Raw genomic sequence first — 19,607 nt, forward strand, 5'->3', positions numbered from 1 at the left:
AAACAAACTTGGCAAATTCGAATCACGTCAACAAAATAAGCTTTCATCATACTTTCATTATTCATCCTTTTCATTAGCTGTAGAACCAAAGTAATAAGCACCTATAATCATTTTTTTATTATTCTTTTAGCAAGGCACTAAACAGCATGACATGTATGTAAATATATACATATTTATACACCTGCGATGGGGTACCCAACCCTTCCCTGCGTCAGCCTAATGATACCTTCTTCACTCTATTTTTTTTGTTTATTAATTTCAAGCATAGCACAGCCAAGTAAAAATCGTGATGCGTCCGCTTATATTTAATATTTTTTTTTTGTTAACTAAAGCTTACCCATGCACAACGATGGGGCAAACATAGTCAGCTAATATTAAATCTTTTCATTTTGTTAACTAAAGCTTACCCTTTTCATTTTGTTAAGCAAAGCTTACCCTTTAAATCTTTTCAACGTGGCAAGTACTAGTGGTACAAAAGATGTCCCTCAAGAGAAAGAAATTCCTGCAAAAGAAGTCACATCCCCAAGTGAAACTTCATCAGTTCAGAGTGGATCAGCCAACGAAAACCAAAAACATAAAGCTAACATCCATCATCAACCAAAGCAGATGAGAAATCAAAAACGAGAAAGGAATCAGAGATACAGGGAGAATCTCTCAGAAAGAAAACAATTTTGGCAATCGCAAAATGCCTATTTCTCACATCAAGACAGGAATTTAAAAACAGAGAAAAATCCTGTTGGATCGACAGAGAGCAATAACAACCGAAAGCAGAGGCTCGGTTCTGAGCAAAACAACAACCGAAAGCAGAGGTTCGGTTCAGAGCAAAATAACAACCGAAAGCAGAGGTTCGGTTCAGAGCAAAATGACAACCGAAAGCAGAGGTTCGGTTCAGAGCATAACAACAACCGAAAGCATAGGTTCGGTTCAGAAAATGATTTCAACCGAAAGCACAGGATTGGTTTGGAAATCAAAAGAGATCAAAACTCTAGGGTTGGTCCTACTGTTGATCAAAAGCAAAAGAGTCACCTAGAATCTTCAACCAAAAAGTCATACCAATCTGAGCTATCTCATTCTAACTCTTCTAACTCTTCAAAATCTTCTATCTCTTCTCCACCTTGTCCTAAATTCCACTCTGTTCCTTCTCAAAAATCTCAGTCATCAGCTGAACAAAAAGGAAAACATAAGGTTTTAGATGTTGAACCAGAATCAATACCAAAAGCGTCAAATCCAAATAAAATCAAAGTTTTCACCATAAAAAAGAAAGATGAAACAACACTAATAAAAAGAACATATTTAGTTGACATCTCTCTTACTATTCCTGTTCCTGTAAAAGGCTCATGTGGACCCAAGAAGCTCTGGGTTCCTAAATCTGCTTAATTTTTGCAGGTTATCAGTGACGAGCAGTTTGACGAAGAATGGTACATTGATAGTGGCTGCTCGCGTCACATGACAGGAAGGAAGGAAGAGCTAAGGGAATTCAGATCTCTTTCAAATGGTGGAAATGTCAAATTCGGGAACAACTCCTTCGGCACCATAAAAGGCTATGGAATGATTACAAATGGTGATTTCACAATAAGGAAGGTTGCATATGTGGAAGGATTACAACATAACCTCATCAGTGTATCTCAACTTGTTGGAAGTACCGGTCTTCAAGTCTCATTCGACGATGAGGGTTCTGAGATAATTGAGAAGAAGACGAAAAGAGTTATTCTCAAGTCGGAGCGTAAAGGCGAAATGTTTCCTTTAAATCTCAAACCCATCAAAGGAAACCCAGCCATCTGCTTGTTATCCAAAGCACAATCTGACGAAAGCTGGCTATGGCACCGAAGACTCTCTCATCTCAACTTCAAAGATATCAACAAACTTGTTACTGGAGGTCACATTAGAGGTCTTCCATTGCTCAAGTATGATAGAGATCATCTGTGTGCTGCATGTGAAATGGGGAAGCAGAGTCGTCAAAGTCATCCATCTATAATAAACACTAAAGTTGTTGAACCACTAGAATTACTTCATATTGATTTATGTGGTCCATCTTCTATCGAAAGCATTGGTGGTAGCAAGTATATTCTTGTTATTGTTGATGACTTTTCACGTTTTACATGGGTGTTCTTTCTGAAGCTTAAATCTGAAGCGACTCACAAGCTAAAAGTGTTCATCAAGCAGATTGAAGTACAGCTGAAGAAAGTCGTTGGCAACATTAGAAGCGACAATGGGTTGGAGTTCAAAAATAAAGAATTTGAAGAATTCCTGGAAGAAAAGGGAATCAGTCACAATTTCTCAGCTCCCTACACACCTCAACAGAACGGAATTGTCGAAAGACGAAACCGATCCTTATGTGAAGCTGCCCGAACCATGCTAAGTTTTGCTTCCTTACCTTTATATTTTTGGGCTGATGCTATTTCTGCTGCTTGTTTTACACAGAACAGGTCGTATCTTAACAAGCGCTTCACTCTCACTCCTTATGAGATCATCAACAACAGGAAGCCAAATGTAAAGTTTTTCCATGTGTTTGGTTCCAGGTGTTTCATTTTCAATTCTAAAGAACACCGCAACAAGTTTGATATCAAAGCTGACGAAGGGATATTTCTGGGCTATTCTCCTACTTCCAAAGCATACAGAGTGTTAAACAAGCGTTCAAGGAAAATAGAAGAAACTTATTACGTGACTTTTGATGATAGCTATGTCAAAAAGCTAAAGGCCAACGAAGACACAGCTGGAGAAATCTTTCCTCAAACTGGCCAAGTCACAGCCTCGATCGCTAATCTATTCGAGAACTTCATGGAGCTTTTTGATGAACTAGAGAAGGACACTCTTTCTGAAGCCAGTGCAGCAGACAACAGGGTAGATCACTTGAAGCAACTTGTTGACGATGCTGCAAGAAGAATGAATGAAGAAGAATCAGGTTCAAAAGACCCTCCCCAACACAATGCATCAGTCGAGGGGGAGTATCCACCATTAGTCGAGGGGGAGGATCCACCATCATCATCCCAGCCGAGCTCACAAGTTGAGGGGGAGCTAAGGTCTCAAACTTCAACCAAAAGTACATTGCCAACCGACAGCACTTCGCCAACCGAAAGTGCCTCACCAACCGAAGGTGCATCAACGCCCAAAAGCTTAGCACCACAAGAAACCACTGTAGCTCAAGATTCTCAAGACATTCCTATAAGATCATTTGTCGAGAGGGAGCATGCTCATATGTCATACGACTTGGACAGTCTGTCCGAACCAGAAGAAATGATAAATGCTGAATTAGATCCATCTTTTGATCCAAACTACCCTCCTCTCACCAAATGGACCAGAGATCATCCTGTCTCTCAAGTTGTTAGTAATGTATCAGATACAGTTCTAAATCGATCACAACTCAAGGCAAAACAAACTTCCTTGTTCTCAAAAGTCGAATTCTGCATGTTTAACTCATTCGTATCAAAAGTTGAACCAAAGACAGTTAACACTGCTCTTGATCACTCCGATTGGGTTCAAGCTATGCAAGACGAACTGAATGAATTTGAAAGGAACAAAGTTTGGCGTCTTATTCCAACTCCTCCAGATGCATCGGTTGTTGGTCTCAAATGGGTCTTTAGGAACAAACTTGACAAGGAAGGGAACGTTATAAGAAACAAAGCACGTCTGGTCGTAAAAGGATACTGTCAGGAGGAAGGCATTGACTATGAAGAGACTTTCGCTCCTGTAGCTAGGTTGGAATCAGTGAGAATATTTCTTGCCTATGCTGCTCACAAAAACTTTGAGGTCTTTCAAATGGACGTCAAGTGTGCATTTCTCAATGGCGGACTCGAAGAAACTGTGTATGTGGAGCAACCTCCTGGATTCGTGAATGAAAAGTATCCCGATCATTGTTACATTTTGGATAAAGCCGTGTATGGTCTGAAACAAGCACTGAGAGCCTAGTATGAAACGCTGACTAAATTTTTTAAGATGTCCAAATTCAAACAAGTTTCGGTTGACCCAACCTTCTTTCGCAAAAAGGAAGGTAACCACCTTATGATCGTTCAAATTTATGTCGATGATATCATCTTTGGCTCAACGAATCCTAGCCTAACAGCTGAATTCAGAAAGCTGATGGAGACTAAATTTGAAATGAGCTCGATGGGTCCTATTAACTTTTTCCTTGGTTTAAATATTAGACAGGGACCTGAAGGCATCTTTATCAACCAGGAAGCTTACACGAAGACTCTCTTAGCAAAATTTGGCATGATGGGAGATTCAAAGGTCAAAGTTCCAATGGCGTTCGGCACTAAGCTCACTCCATCCCTGGATAAACCGGCTGTTGATCTTACGCTTTATCGTCAAATGATAGGCTCTCTAATGTATCTTACTGCTAGCAGGCCTGACATAATGTTTTTTGTTTGTTACTGTGCTAGGTTTCAGGCAAATCCACAGGAGCCTCACATGCTTGCAGTGAAGAACATATTACGTTATCTCAAGAGAACTACCTCTTTAGGTCTGTGGTATCCTTCTAACTCAGGCTTCTTCGTTCAAGCCTACTCAGATGCATACCTTGGTGGATGTGGCCTTGACAGGAAAAGCACCACTGGTGGCTGCCAATTCCTCGATGGGAAGTTGGTTAGCTGGCAGTCAAAGAAACAAACGTGCGTGTCTTTTAGACAAAAAAAAGGGTCAATAACTAAAAAATTATTGAAATATTAAATGTCATTTTCAAAATTAAATATAATAATATCCAATTAGACAAAAGAAAAGGCAAATGCTATAAATGTTCATAATACAACAACAATAAACAAATATATCTTCATATAAGAATGGATGATTTTCCACCTAAATTATACATGAAATTATAGTGCTGCTAACACCACAAAAGCAAAATAGAAGTAATCAAATGAAAAGTTCCATTTGTTGGGCATCCTTATGGAATACTTTTCAGACTCCTGCAAAATATAATGATAAAATGGTCATTTACCAAATAGAATGGTCAAATGGTCATTCATTAAATAGAAGAGTAAAATAGTCATGTACTCAAATGAGAGTAGGATATTGTTTCTTTTGTTGGTAAGCATTGTTTCTAAATAGAAGGATAAAATGATCATTTGTTCAAAAAAGAGTAAGATACTATTTCTTTTGTGAGCAAGCATTGCTTCTAAATAGAAGGTTTAAACTGTTATTTAATCTAACAAAAGTAAGATATTGTTTCCTTGTTAGCAAGCATTGTTTTTAAATAGAAGGGTAAAATGATCATTAATCAAAGAGAAGGATAAGTTGACCATTTACTCAAGCAAGAATTAGATACTACTTCTTTGTTAACAAGCATCATTTCTAAATAGATGGGTAAAATGGTTGTATTATATGGTAAGCTATCTATGTAGGTGTCTCTTTTTTACTTAATACAAAAAGTCAAGGAAAAGAAAAGGGTAAAACGGTCATATTAAATGGTAGTAGGAATGGAGGGTTGTTAATTTCATATAAGGCAATGCATTATAGATCATAGCAATTTTACTTGAGTAAATGTTATATTATATGCCAGTTGGATATAACACAAGAAAAGTGCTATACCTACACTCACATAACCAAAAGTTACAATTTTTATAAAAGAGAGTAGAAAAATAATGAGAAATAAATTCTTGAACCTAGTTAACCAATGAATTAAGGTCAAACCTGAGCCCTAAAAGCCAGTATGGAGTAGAATCAAATTCCTCTTTTGTCCCAAAGAAAGAGTATCTAATAATCTAATTATCATCACCATAAATAATATATGGTTACAAAATAATGAAATCATTTATTTTTTTCTTCCATTTCTTTAAGCTCAAATAATTTTTTACCTTAGTGATACTCCAACTAACGATCAAAGAGCTAAAAGGAAGAAAGCTCTAACCTCAGGAAAACTCTATACAATCTTGAATGTGTTTGAGGCAATGTTGCTAAAATTGGGGATCGTACCAAGCCTTTTTCATGCCAAAAACAACATAAAAATAAGAAATTTATACTTTCTTGAATTTTAAATGGTGGAAATGAAATATGAAGTCATAGCTCATCAATGAGATAGAAGTATAGAACTTACCTATGACACCATGTAGTATCTGTTTCAAAAAGTAAGCAAACAAGAAAAGAAAGAAAGACAAGTTAAAATATATCAAAAAGATGAAAGCAAAAGAGAATGTGAATATTTTTAACAAGAAAAGAAAGAGAGACACCTCAGATAATGGAACACCTCCAACTATAACAAATTCATCCTTAAATTGGCCCTAAATTAATTCAAATGCTTAATAGGATTACAAAAACAAATACTATGACAAAAATATTAACTTGTTGAATTGAAAAAAATAAAAACCAAAATTGACCAATTTTGACTTATATGGTACCTTTCCTTTTACTAAAAAAGAGCATTGCTTTAATGGAGTACCTATTGACATCAATGAGTTATTTGAAATAGAAGCCCATAATATATCTTCATCAATACCCTACACACAAAAATTTATAAGATTTTCTCGTAATATAATTCACATTTTCGAATTAAAATAATCATACAAACCTCACGATTCAACAAATATTTACAAAATCGTTTCTCCTAATACCCTACTTTTTGTTTCTGCAAAATGTATACCAACATAAAATATGACACCAAATTTAAAAAAAATGTTGAATTTACTTTAAAGATTTACGAATAAAAAAGACCGGAAATTGTTTTTTGGGTTGAGATATCAACGCCTTTATACTTCATTTGAAAGATCGGGAGAAAAGTCAACAAGAAGTGTTCCTGAATTGATATGTAAGTAAAGTTATAGAATTAAAATAAATAAATAAATAAATAAATAATAAAGAAATTGGTTTCTTGCCTTTATAAATAGAATCAAGAAGATCACAAGCCCCCAAAGCAGATAAGCGAAGAATTACGGGCCCACTAAGTCCCAATGTGTAACTTACATTGTCCTAACCTAAATTAAAGAAATAGCAATGTACTTTTATTTATTTGTATATTTATAAATTTATAAGTTTTTTTATAAAATTCATGAGAAAAACTTACTTGGATGAGCTATGGAATGTTCTTCTTCAAATATTCAAACTTTAAACTTGGCTTCACTTTCAGGAATATAATCTGGAAAAAAAAAACTGTTTCAAATCCTCATCATCTTTTAAGAAAAAAACAATGATAATTACTTTTAATATAATCATAATAAACTATAATCAATACCCCAGATAACTCTGTCTACCGGATATCATCAATCTTGAATGTAAATAAACTTGGAACCGGTTTAATTATAGATTGTCCAAGTTGACTAGCAAGATTATAACTCTATAACAAAACAATCATGTCTTAGATTATTTCAATGGCTGCATCAACAGATTAAAATTAAAAAATGCAATAAGCAATATTATTGAAATGGTAAAAGGACAAATATATCCAACCCACCCGGAAAATGGAAGCAACCCTTGAGAGGAGGGGCAAAATGTTCAGGATAGCGGTTTTCTCATTTGTGACTCCTTCTTTGTCTACATGTTGATGTTTCTTGTTTATTATACTCAAAACTGCAGCCGAAATTACAGTTACGCCATTCACAACCACATCTTGAATAGCACCATGAATTATATCACAGTGATCACAACAAAACCATTTATCCGATGGGAGCGCCTTCAGATCACATCTCCCACTCTCTCTTAAACAATCAACATGGTACTCTTTCTCACATTGCAACAATATTCAAACACACTAGTGTATATATATATATATATATATATATATATATATATATATATATATATATATATATTACAATTTACCTACCTGATCACATAGCATTACTATTCGATCATCAAACTCTGCAACATTGAAATCATGGGCCCTGCAGATAACACAGCCACCAGTTTCGTATTCTCGGGCTTTAACAACACATGTGAGTCTGATCACAATGGGCCTTGACTCTGTAACAGATGATTTTCTACTAGAACCAGACCCAATACTGTCTCTATAATATGGGCAATGCCAATCTTCAGATTAAACATCATCTACTACTCCCAGACAAACTGAAAGCTAGAAGCTTATATATATTAGATATTTAGATTTGCATTGAATATTTAACTAAAATGAACAGATAAAGCTTTCACCTGCATGGAAAGCACGAAGGAATCCATCACAAATCATCAACTCTCCTCTATCTCCACATACTGCACACATGTCATCACTGTTGCTGGTTTTGATACTTTGACCATTTGCAAGCAACAGAGCTATATCATGGAGTGTTAGCCCATTAGGAATATAAATATGCCGATACCTGAAAATGAAAATGGATATTATTAGATTCACGAATGTAAAAATCACTCCCGCCACACCAAACCCAAACCCAGATTAAAATTAAAAAAATGAAATAAGCAATATTATTGAAATGATAAAGGGACAAATATATCCAACCCACCTGGAAATCTTGGATTACTTCAATGGCTGCATCAACAGAAGTAGCCACACGAGCAAAGATATTGTCACCAACAATTGCTCCACTTGAATGAATGACAGAAATGCCCCCAATTAATGCATCAAGCTTTCTGTGAAGCAGCTCCAACTGGTTACTGAAAGAAGCCATGTCATCCACTTGTAAATGCAATTCATGGATTCTTGATTCAGAGTTGTGAAGCTTTTCTGTAAGCTCTGAGTTTTGTGTTTTAGTGATGATACTTGTAAATTGTTGATTCTGATGATTTATTCCTTAAAAAAACACTCCACGGAGCTAAGTCTAGGGTTTCGATATCACAAAAGAGAAGTATACCCTATTTGACCTCCTTAGAAAAGTAATCACAGAATTAAATAATAGCAAATGCAGGAGAATATAATTGAGCTAATTCATTACCATTGAGTGTACATATCTAGAACTACGGTCTTATCAACCTTATCAACCTCGGCCAAAATGTATCCTTATCAACCTCGGTAACCTGACCTACAACGACCGTTGGACCGGACATCTCCAAGCTCGATCTCACCTTCACTGAAGACCTCAAGTTTTTTCAGGTTTTACTATCGATCGACTTGGTTGAAGCAACAGATCAGTGAACATCTCTGCCGATGGTAAACTGTTTAGTTGGCCATGATTACGGTGATATAGTTGACGGTTGCGCGGAATCAGCCAGCAAACATGATGAATTTGTAACGTCATTGTAGCGATGGAGGGAGGTTATCTCGGATTATCTGAATGCTTGGAAGGAGATGTGATGGAGAAAGCTTGATGGTACGGAGTTGCCCTTGAGTTCGAGGTTGTCAAACTCGAGATGGTTGTGTATCAATTTAGTGCAAAAGAGATATTGAGTCGATTTAGGGCATACTCCTCTTTATTAGTAGTCAAAATTAGTCGACCTTGTTTATCCTCCTTACTAAAGCAAATAATCATGTTTACAAAAATTATCTATATAATTAATTTGGTCAAATTACCAAAGTCTCCTTATTTAGTCAAAATATAAATACAACATACTTTTTCAAATGTGTTTTTCTTTTTATTTTTTCAACTTTTTCCAAAGATTATTATAGTAATATGTTTGATAAGGACCAGTCATATAAATAACCAGTCTTTGCGAAATGATGTATAAAAAGAAAATAAAGTTGTAGTTATTTTCAAAAATAAAAAGTTTATTAAAAATATTTTAGTTTTATATATATATATATATATATATATATATATATATATATATATATATATATATATATATATATATATATATATATATATATATAGTCAGTGACCACTGCTTTATGATCATTAATTGTTTTTTCTTATAATTCATCACTGACCACTATTGGGTGGTCACTAATTGTTTTCCCCATTTAAAGAGTAGACATGTAGTTTTAAATAAGAGTAGTTAGTGACCACTATATTTGTTCACTAAACCTCCAATTTAGTTACCACTTTTTTTTTGTCACTAAGCTTCTAAGATATTGACCATTATTCTTAGTCACTATATAGTTAACAAAGTGACAATTATTTTTAGTCACTAAATAGTTGTTATGATATGAAACAAAAATAGTGTAATTTTTTCGCATTTTAGTGACTGAGTTAGTGACCACCACATATAATTTGTCATTAAATTTGTGGGATTACCAAAATTCAGTGACCATTTAATTTCTAGTGACTAAAAGATGCTTTCAATGACCAAATTTTTGATCATCACTAAAAATTAGTCACTAATAATGATTTTTCTTGTAGTGATTGTTCTTCAAGGAGAAGCATGGATATTGTCTTCATGAAGATACGAACGTGCACAGGATGATGGGATTAAATTGGCAATATAATCGAACTTGGGAGACAATCCAATGATGGTGTACATGACAAGGTTCTTTTTTGGGACTGCAACATCAATATTATCAATCCAGTCGTCAACCGCCTTGATCCGAATGTAATATTCTATGATTTTTGAATCGTCGATAGTAGTTTTACGTAGTTCATTGTCGAGCTGAACAACTTTGGCATCTTTTTTGGTAGAATTGTTCCGTAAATCCACAAATCGAGATGATTGAGTCAATTTGGTCCCATTCTTTTTTTTTTTTTTTTTTTTTTTTTTTTTTGCTAGTGTTGTTGCTTCTTTGTTTATTTGAACATGTTAATCTCAGACTCCAAAACTATTACAATGGTTTAACATAATACTCTCCATAAATCATAGTTCAGACTTCAAACGATCATCATCCAAACTAACTATTTTCCTTGATCCCATTCTCACTAATGAATATATAGCTGATAGCTCCTTGAGGATATACACATAAATAATATACACGATCATGAATAGTCGTTAAGGAACAGGAAACACTCGTTAAAAGCGTATAACAAATGAAATAAAAGCAAACGAAAACAGTAAAATTCATTCAGACAAATACAAGAAAGTTATGAAATCAAATCCGCACATGTCGTCTAGAATTCGCACCATTACATAAAAACCACGCGATACCACATAATTAATCAACGCATTGTATTTATAACACAAAATTATATATTTCTAATAATTTTACTTATATTTCTAGCTTCAATTCTACCAAAACGATGAAGGGTCTATCTTGCAAATCTGTCAATAACTACTTCTTAGTAGTTTTAGACGCTGAACTGCCTCCATAAATGATCTGCAAAATTTACAAATAGGGGTAAGAATGTCATCCTGATCGACCAACATTGTGAATAGTAAGCATGTATTAGATTAGATTTTATTGAATTATATTTCGCATGAATTACTAAAATACCCCCAAGGCACGTCAGTAGCAAGCAACCAATCCCCTTCTTGGTCTTGATACGTAAGCTTCACTTCTTCTTTACCTGTTTCTCCAACATCATGATCATACATGTTATAAAGACAACATCTATAAGTATTTTGACAAACAATTCAACATCAAAATGTTTTATATAATATCTAAAAACAATATTATTTTTATAACATATATTAAAAATGTGATTTTATTCATACACCCTCGCTACTATTAAATATACATTTCTATTTTAATATTTACTTTATTAAATATGCATACCTAATTACTTATTATACCACTGATTTGATATTGATTTGATGTTTTTATCAAACTAAGAAAATATATAATAAATAAAAGGGTATATTAATAGTAGTATACTCAAAAAAAAAAAGTTGTGTGATTATTAATCCACATTATCATAGGTACTTACACTTCCCAAACATATTGGCTAACGTGTGAACGAGTGTATGGTAAGAATGGTGTAGGTTAAGGTCAATCTTTCTTGCAATTCCATCTCCTTCCATTTGCACCTTAACATACATTGACTTTGACCCTCCGCTTCCTCGACGACCATCATCACCACCACTGCCACCATGGTTCTGGTGGCAAAGCTTCTTCCTCGTTGATTTCACCGGTGGCCACCCGATTACACCATTCTCATCTCCACCGTTTCTAATAGAAAACCAACACAATAGTCAATATATATGACAAACATGTCGTATGCAGTTTTATGATGGAAATCTAATATGTTTTAATGGTCAAAGTTAAATACCTCAAATGCCTAGCTTTATATATAGATTTCTATGTAGTTGTAAACATTTGACAAAATTAATAATAAATCTTTTCTACTTGGCATGTAGAGTGGCTCTGACGAACCATATAAATTTCATTAGATCTTAATGTATGCCTTCAAACCCGTAAGAGTTATTTACAATGGAAACAATTTTTTTATATGTACTAGTTTAATTCAGTCGGTTTATATAAGGATAAACGAGTCAACCTTAGTTGCATTTTATTTCTAATGGATCGTAGAAGTTGCCTTAAGTGAAACCAAACAAATAAAGCCTTCTAATTTCTAAATCAATTTAATTAAAAATATTTTTGAAACCAAACAAATATTCTCCTATATAGATATAGATAGAAGGATATTTGATTTCTCCACTTAACATATTATCTATTGATTAAAGATTCTAAAGAAAAATCAAAGAGTGCATGGAAGTTAAAGTGACCCGACCCATTTTGCCATGTAAAAAAAAATTAGATTACTTTAATTTGTAGTAACATGTCGGTTTAGTCATATTTATCGTGTTAATTAATTACATATAAGCTAACATATTTATCATAATAATTATATATGCTGTTCAAAAATAATAATAACTAGTACATTTTTCAATAAAATGGAAAAGAGTATATACTAAGGCTACCATGTTTCTTTCACAAAAAATCACAATCTAAATACCATGATAATCATCAAAGAAAAAAAGAGGAAAGCGAAAATAATTACTTGTGATTGATGAACATAAAAGTGGATTCAACTTCATTCACATCATCACCATAATCGTCGTTACTATTGTTGCAGAAAAGAAGAGGCAGTGTTTCAGGGACAAGGAACTCTTCTTCATCATCATCGCCATTAACGCAGAGCTTCCTTTTCAATAAATCCTCCGTTTTCATGAACCCAAACATGGCTTTTCCTTGTACAGTTTCATGGTTCTGATCGTTCAGATCAAACTGTGTAGAAGATGAAGACGAAGAAGAAGAGAGAGACAGGGCCAGTTGAAGCTCCATTTTTGCATACATCATTGAAATATGTCGTAAATATACATCACTTTAAAAGGATTAATTTCGGCATGTTCTGTCATAGCCCTTCTGTCTGTCAACAGACACACACACATTCACATAAACATGATGTATCTTGGTGTTGGATTTTGTCTCACACGTATTGAATGTGAATCTGTGTGAGAGAGAAAGTGGTGGGAGGGGGAAGGCACTTCATTCAAACGAGTCGTGCAATGTACCAACATGGCAACATTACTTAAGTTTCTTTAAGACAAAACAACAAAATGGTCCTCGTGGTTAGGCAAAAATCGCTACTTTGGTCTAAATTTTTTTGAAGTAGCATCATTGTCCAAAATGAGTTTTTTTTTTTACTAGAATCATTGGTCCCAAATGATCTTGTATTTATGTAATTTGTGATTTATAAGTGAAATAACTATATGATATTTCTAAATTATGTTATTTACTTTGTAATATGTAAAAACTAATATGCAATAATAGTTTTTATTTGTCGCTTTAAATCAATAACAAACATAATTAATTACGATAAAAATAAATATCTGGTTATATAGGGATTAAATGACTATAAGTGGGTCTAACATTTCTCATTCAGATGGAGGGAAACAGGATGCACATTTTGCGTCTGGTATGTAGTTCGGAACACACCAGTCCGGTAATATGTCAGGTAATATATCTGAACCATATGCTCAAAGTTCTTAACGTTTCAATAATGTAATCTCGCAATAGCATGACTGCACGCTATATATATCGAGACTGTGTTACTTACAACATTAACATGTGTGGTGGTTCAAATCTACGACATAAGTTGTTTAAAATTAAAAACATGAAAAATGTTCGACGGGATTGGAGACGGATCTCGGACAGGAACTTTGTTGCCTGCCACCGAACAAACTTTTACATCCTCTTGTGAAAGACCACTTTGCATACGGGATGAGTATGCTAGTCAACCTCCCTGAAAAATAAACATTATGATTTATGATATTTTTACAACTAAATTATAATTCAATATTTTATATTATTGTACCTCACATTTGACAACATTGAACAAAAATCCATTGAATGTACTCACGAGTTACCTCAGTAAGCATTATTATCGTTACATTGTATTCATTAACCAATAACATCAGGAGGAATTCTAGAATATCAATGTTGAATAAATTACAATGAGTTTTAGGAACATATGTTCTTGTCCATTACGCATGACAGATGTTGTCAAGCACCTCACATGCATTATGGGTTAGCCAACAGAATGTTTGTTGAAAATCAAACATAGTCTGTGATCTACATGTATGCCAGAGCAAAGGTTCAAATGTTCTATTTCCACTTATGTGCAATTTATATACCTATTAGTTTTTAATTTAGAAACCTAACAAAACTTAACTAATTAATCACACTTAGGCAGTGTACCTAGTCAAATTATAGTAAAGTAAAGTAAGTCGAGTATCGCACACATGGAACATAGTTCTAATTAGAAAATAACTACTAACAATTAAACAAACAAATAACTTTAAATTGGGGGGGGGGGGGGGGGTACTGATTTAGCAAGACCAACAACTTAAATCAAACAACTATCAATTAAGCAACTACTAAGACTATGAGAGCAAAGAAAACGATTTTTAATTCAAGTTTAAGAGTACTTCCGTTTAGTTCTAAATTCCCTGTCTCACGTGGTCGATTTCTAGTGGACAAATTATATTGCTTACCAATTCCTTAAGTTACTAGTTATCATGTATAGATTCCTAGTTTTTTCCCATTTATGAATTACCCTGCAATGATCAAGCATAAGTAAGACATAAAATTAATATCAGTATGAATTGGACTATGAATGATGAATCTATGAATTGCATATATAAGGTCAAGACAAGTAAATCAAGCACAGATTATGGATTAGTTATGCTCTATAAAACATTCAAAGTAACTAAGTTTTATTCACCTACCTCTAGGATTGTTCAATCACTAGATCTAATTATTTAATGTTCATAAAAAACTAGATAACAAATTCATGCAAATAGAGTGATCATCTGCTACATAAAACTTGTAAAATAAGCAATATAAGCTAGAACTTCAACATACTATTAGGATTATGATTTATCAAACACTAGTAAACCCACATAAAAGATCCATAAATTCGAAATCAACGCTTAGGTTAAGGGTTCATCATTACTAAATGAAACTATAGGGTGATTAGCCCATGACTAAAGCGGAAACAAGCAATAAATCTTATTTAGCTAGATAAGACATAGTAAAAACTAGCAAACCGAGTTCTAATAATGTTCTTCTTCTAAATATCTTCAATGCTTGAACTCCAAATGATTTATGATCTTTCAAGGGTTCTCCAGCGGTTTTTGGTCATAGCCCTTAGCTTGATCCTCCAACCACTCTCCAAATTTCGACTTAAGAATCGACTTATATAGTTACCAAAAATAGTCACCACGACGTGGGAATTAGATTTCTACACTGTGGCACTCACTTAAAACTCATATGCCCCATGTCTTAGGAAGATTTTGTGTTAGGAAAGGTGGCCAAGTCATGGTCCTGAGATTGCCACATCGTGGCATGCATTCTTTTGCACGACTTCATTTTCTCTTTCTCTCTTGATACTAGCTTCGACCTCCAAGTTTCCAGCTATCTTCATTTTGGTCCTTTTTCCTTGAAAATGCCCATTTTGGTTACAAAGTAGAATTTAAAGTTAATAAGTACGAAATATGTTCATAATTAACTAAAATATGATATAAATGTATTAAAATAAAGCATAAATATGTATATAAATATGACAATATCATTGTGTGCACATATACATTGTTACACTCTTACAATATTACCCATGACAAGAATCTAGGAATAGATGGATTATACAAGAAATAACGACATTGTCTATATTAGTTATGAACGTGTAACATCTAAATTTCCAAACCAAATTTTTTATTTTTAAATTCATAAAAATACATGGTTCATAAAAACCATCTCAAAAAAATCACAAATGTCAAATACATATCATCATCAAAATATCAGAGTGTCCCAAAATATCTTGAATTGCAGGCGGATGGATACAATCAAGCATTCGCCTTCCCACGATCCTCAATAGTACCTGAAACACATTTAATCAACAAATGTAAGCACAAAGCTTAGTGAGTTCACCAAAATATCACATATAATGCATCACAAAATAAATAGTCATGGGTTATTAGCAACCCTGGAGACTACCCGAAGTCTGAGCACACACAGTAACACATATCATAGCAATAGCACATAGACCTAGCTTGTCATTACATGTGTGTATGTATATATATGTGTGTGTGTGTGTGTATATATATATATATATACACATACACACACACACACATATATATATATATATATATATATATATATATATATTGTATGTGTGTGTATTCTATCACACAGTTAAGAGCAGTGATGAGACTCGACACACACAAATGACTACTAGAACTCACCCCTGAACTACTAGAACTAGACTTACATCTAGGAAAAAGGCCTTTTTTTCCCCTTCTAAGACCAAAACCCTCACAAGTTCACTTGAAGAGACAATTAGATAGTAGTCAAATAAAGTCAACAGTTGGCCTTACGTGCAGCGTACTCAGCTCTACGCTGGGTGTAGAGCACACGGTTGCAAGGAATCAGGCTCGCAACTGGCTATGCTGGGCGTAGCCAGAATTACGCTTGGTGTGCGAGATCTCAACCAAAATCTAACTTTTAAGTCTTAATCGTTAAGATACTTTACCCCAACCTCAAATTTGACCCTAAAAGGTGTCCTAATCCACAAACTCTCCGACTTTTATACCTTTACATGTCTAAGGAGAGATTAATCCCAAAACCCGAACATGTAACATCACCAAATTTGTAATATCCCAAAAGTCAAGGGTAAAATTTTCATTTTTATTATATCCAAAACACTAGAGTAATCCTTTCCAAACATTGCAAAACATTTCAATACAAAACATTTATTAGATTTCATTCCCAAAATCACATATTACAGAAAACACGGGTGTATGCGTTACGATCAAGTCAAGCCATTCCCTATCGAACCTGAAGTACTTGAAACCATACACCACAAACTGTAAGCACAAAGCTTAGTGAGTTTCCCCAAATACCACATACCACATACAAAGTAAGCACATTGCCTAGCATATTCGGGTGCTAGCCTATCCCCTTCGGTCTATTTCAATCGAATACTACCTCGCATATCTGGGTACCCGACCTGCACCATCAGTTCATTTCAACCGGATACTGCCAAGCATATCTGGGTACTAAACCTACCCTTTCGGTTTATTTCAATCGGATACTCTCGAGCATATCTAGGTGCTCGACCCTTCGGTCTATTTCAACCCGATACCGGGTCTATTTCACCCCTACCACTACTAAATGATATCCCACATAGTTCATAGAATGATCAAATAATACATATACAACCGATAATTATCACAAAGACAATCATCATTCCATATTACAACTATTGGGCTGACCTTGGCGCTTTCGACCCACGAATTCTACGAAAGGAGACTCACCTTGAATGTTGTAGTTCACTGCAAGAAATCCTTAGCTACTATCCTGACAACTTCCAGATCTAACAATACCAAAACATCACCCAATTAGCAAGTGGGTTCCAAACCATGATCCATAATCCAAACATAGGGTAAAATAACCATTTTTCCCCTAGCCCAACAAGACTCACAACTAAGGCCCAAGCCCAAAACCACAAGTTTCATAAAATCCCACTAATGGCCTAATTTTCCAAATTGGGCCTTGCCCTTACATGGGCCTTTTCCCTAAAGCCCATTTACTTTTTCTAAACCAAAACACGTATTCATAGCTAGCCCAACTAAATATCAAACAATACAAGCCCAAATGATAGTCCAAACTCAAAAGGACACAATAAGGCCCAATTACCCCCAATAAGGCCCAAATCCATCATGGACCTATCCCGAGAAGGTCCAATATCCAAAAAGTCTTGAAATAATGAATGGTCAACCCTAACCAACTCCTGGTCGATGGCCCAAAGCCCAAAGAGTCAACAAAACAAGAAGAGTCAACTAGGCCGAGTACGCCCTGTGTACTCATCTAGTACGCCCAACGTACACCCTTTGGAGCTAGTACGCGCAGCATACCAGGTGGGTATGCCCAGCGTACTCCCCTGGATCTCAAACTTCTCCATTAAGCATTTAATCACCTCATTCCTTTTTCCAAACTCTTCAGTCTGATTCCTATGGATGAATTTTCAAGTAAAATCGGCAACTTTACTAGGATGCACGGCTTAACGGGGCTCTAGAGCTCAAAAGAGCTTAATGGATGATCTTAACTCATGCTTGAACTAAAAAACTTCACAATTCTTACACCTTTATGAACAAGGGACCCTTAAAATGTCCACATCTACTTGATTGAGCTCCTAAAACAACCCTAGCTCACCAAGACCAAAGCAAAAGGGACTAAAATGGCTAAAAACCAACCCAAAGTATATCTATAAAATGAATAACCAAGATAGAGACTTTATACCTCTAAAGTCTCTAAACGGAGATGCTAACAGTGGATCTCTAGGCTCTTCTTCAGAGGTTGAGTCTTTCACTTTCTACTTCTCTTGCACAAACCCCGAAGAATCTTCTTTCAAGCTCTAAGCTTCACCCAAGGCACTCTAGCGTTACATGAACGTCAAAAGAGGTGGTGGCTGACTTAAAATGACCAAGGGGTGGTATAATGTCATTTATATAGGGTAGAAACCCCGAAATTAGGGTTTTGCTCTGAATGGAGTACGCCCTGTGTACCCCTTAGTACACCCAGCGTACTCACAAACCATCAGCGACCACTTAACCTTATACGTTAGGTGTACACCAACTTATACTAGGAGTACCCATCTAAACACGTGCATGCCACATTGCATGCATGGGACCAGAATGCAAGCTTTTCCATCAAGGGGACAATTCTGCCAATAACTTCAAAATACTATAACTCCCTCATCCTAGGTTCGTTTTCAACAAACCATATATCCACGGAAAGGTAACGAGAAGCCCTACACTCCTAACAACACACCCAGACCTTAAAACTTCCTGAAAAAATCCAAAATCCATAAAAGATTGAGATATCCAATTAAGATTATACCCTTGGCCTCCGAAAACACAACTGTGCACTTAGATTACTTGTATTATGACACCCACATCCGAATTGAGCCAAATCTTTCCTTTCACAAGGAACTAAACCTTATGGTAACTGATGGCTGGGCCATAACTCCGATCAACGAAGAAAATCCAAAACTGGGCATTACAACTCTTCCCCACTTAAATTAAATTTTGTCCTCGAAATGGCTCCTTACTAGTACCCAATTAAACAACAATCTAAGCAACGCAATCGAAGATTATGAACATGAGAAAACCATCCCAAGACAACTGAAAGCCAAACCGAAACTTCCATCCCAAAGAAAACGAACCTTTAGCTTCCATTAAACCACTTCTACTTTTCCAAGATCTAAAATCTATAATGGTCTGACTCCCCGACACACTGCCCACGCTAAAATATTACCATGCCAAAACCTCACCGAATAACAGAACAACATAATACTTCCAACCCTGACTATCTTTATGTAACCTACAAAAACAAAGCCACTGACCATAACCCACTTCAGAAC

The 19,607-nt window shown here is 35.0% G+C and overlaps 2 protein-coding genes across 2 annotated transcripts; both read right to left on the bottom strand.

The window, feature by feature from the left end:
• Positions 1–5,483: 5,483 nt before the first annotated feature.
• LOC145006915 (uncharacterized) lies at positions 5,484–8,543 on the bottom strand. Its single transcript, XM_078965936.1, has 11 exons — positions 8,362–8,543; positions 8,071–8,237; positions 7,751–7,953; positions 7,379–7,648; positions 6,548–6,556; positions 6,330–6,428; positions 6,162–6,212; positions 6,029–6,047; positions 5,843–5,912; positions 5,626–5,688; positions 5,484–5,523 (listed from the first exon to the last, which is right to left on the bottom strand). Exons 1-11 carry the CDS (start codon positions 8,541–8,543, stop codon positions 5,484–5,486), a joined length of 1,173 nt encoding a protein of 390 aa, XP_078822062.1.
• A 2,232-nt stretch (positions 8,544–10,775) lies between these two features.
• Positions 10,776–13,063, bottom strand: LOC145005313 (auxin-responsive protein IAA28-like). The gene is made up of 4 exons (XM_078964392.1): positions 12,681–13,063; positions 11,607–11,848; positions 11,174–11,246; positions 10,776–11,056 (listed from the first exon to the last, which is right to left on the bottom strand). The coding sequence occupies exons 1-4, from the start codon at positions 12,977–12,979 to the stop codon at positions 11,005–11,007; spliced, it is 666 nt and encodes a 221-aa protein (XP_078820518.1). The 5' UTR covers positions 12,980–13,063; the 3' UTR covers positions 10,776–11,004.
• Positions 13,064–19,607: the final 6,544 nt, after the last annotated feature.

Source organism: Lactuca saligna, chromosome 7, assembly GCF_052625555.1.
Source record: "Lactuca saligna cultivar CGN05327 chromosome 7, ASM5262555v1, whole genome shotgun sequence".
In the NCBI taxonomy this organism is placed as follows: domain Eukaryota; kingdom Viridiplantae; phylum Streptophyta; class Magnoliopsida; order Asterales; family Asteraceae; genus Lactuca; species Lactuca saligna.

Bases quoted from the DNA above. Each gene is read 5' to 3' on its own strand.
- LOC145005313 (XM_078964392.1), bottom strand. From the start codon at position 12,979: ATGATGTATGCAAAAATGGAGCTTCAACTGGCCCTGTCTCTCTCTTCT. The intron at 11,849-12,680 runs GTAATTATTTTC...GTTTTCTATTAG, and splicing joins TTTATGTTCATCAATCACAA to AAACGGTGGAGATGAGAATG. The intron at 11,247-11,606 runs GTAAGTACCTAT...TTGGAGAAACAG, and splicing joins AGCCAATATGTTTGGGAAGT to GTAAAGAAGAAGTGAAGCTT.
- LOC145006915 (XM_078965936.1), bottom strand. From the start codon at position 8,543: ATGGCTTCTTTCAGTAACCAGTTGGAGCTGCTTCACAGAAAGCTTGAT. The intron at 8,238-8,361 runs GTCCCTTTATCA...TTTCATTTTCAG, and splicing joins CAGGTGGGTTGGATATATTT to GTATCGGCATATTTATATTC. The intron at 7,649-7,750 runs GTAGGTAAATTG...TTGCAATGTGAG, and splicing joins TAGTAATGCTATGTGATCAG to AAAGAGTACCATGTTGATTG.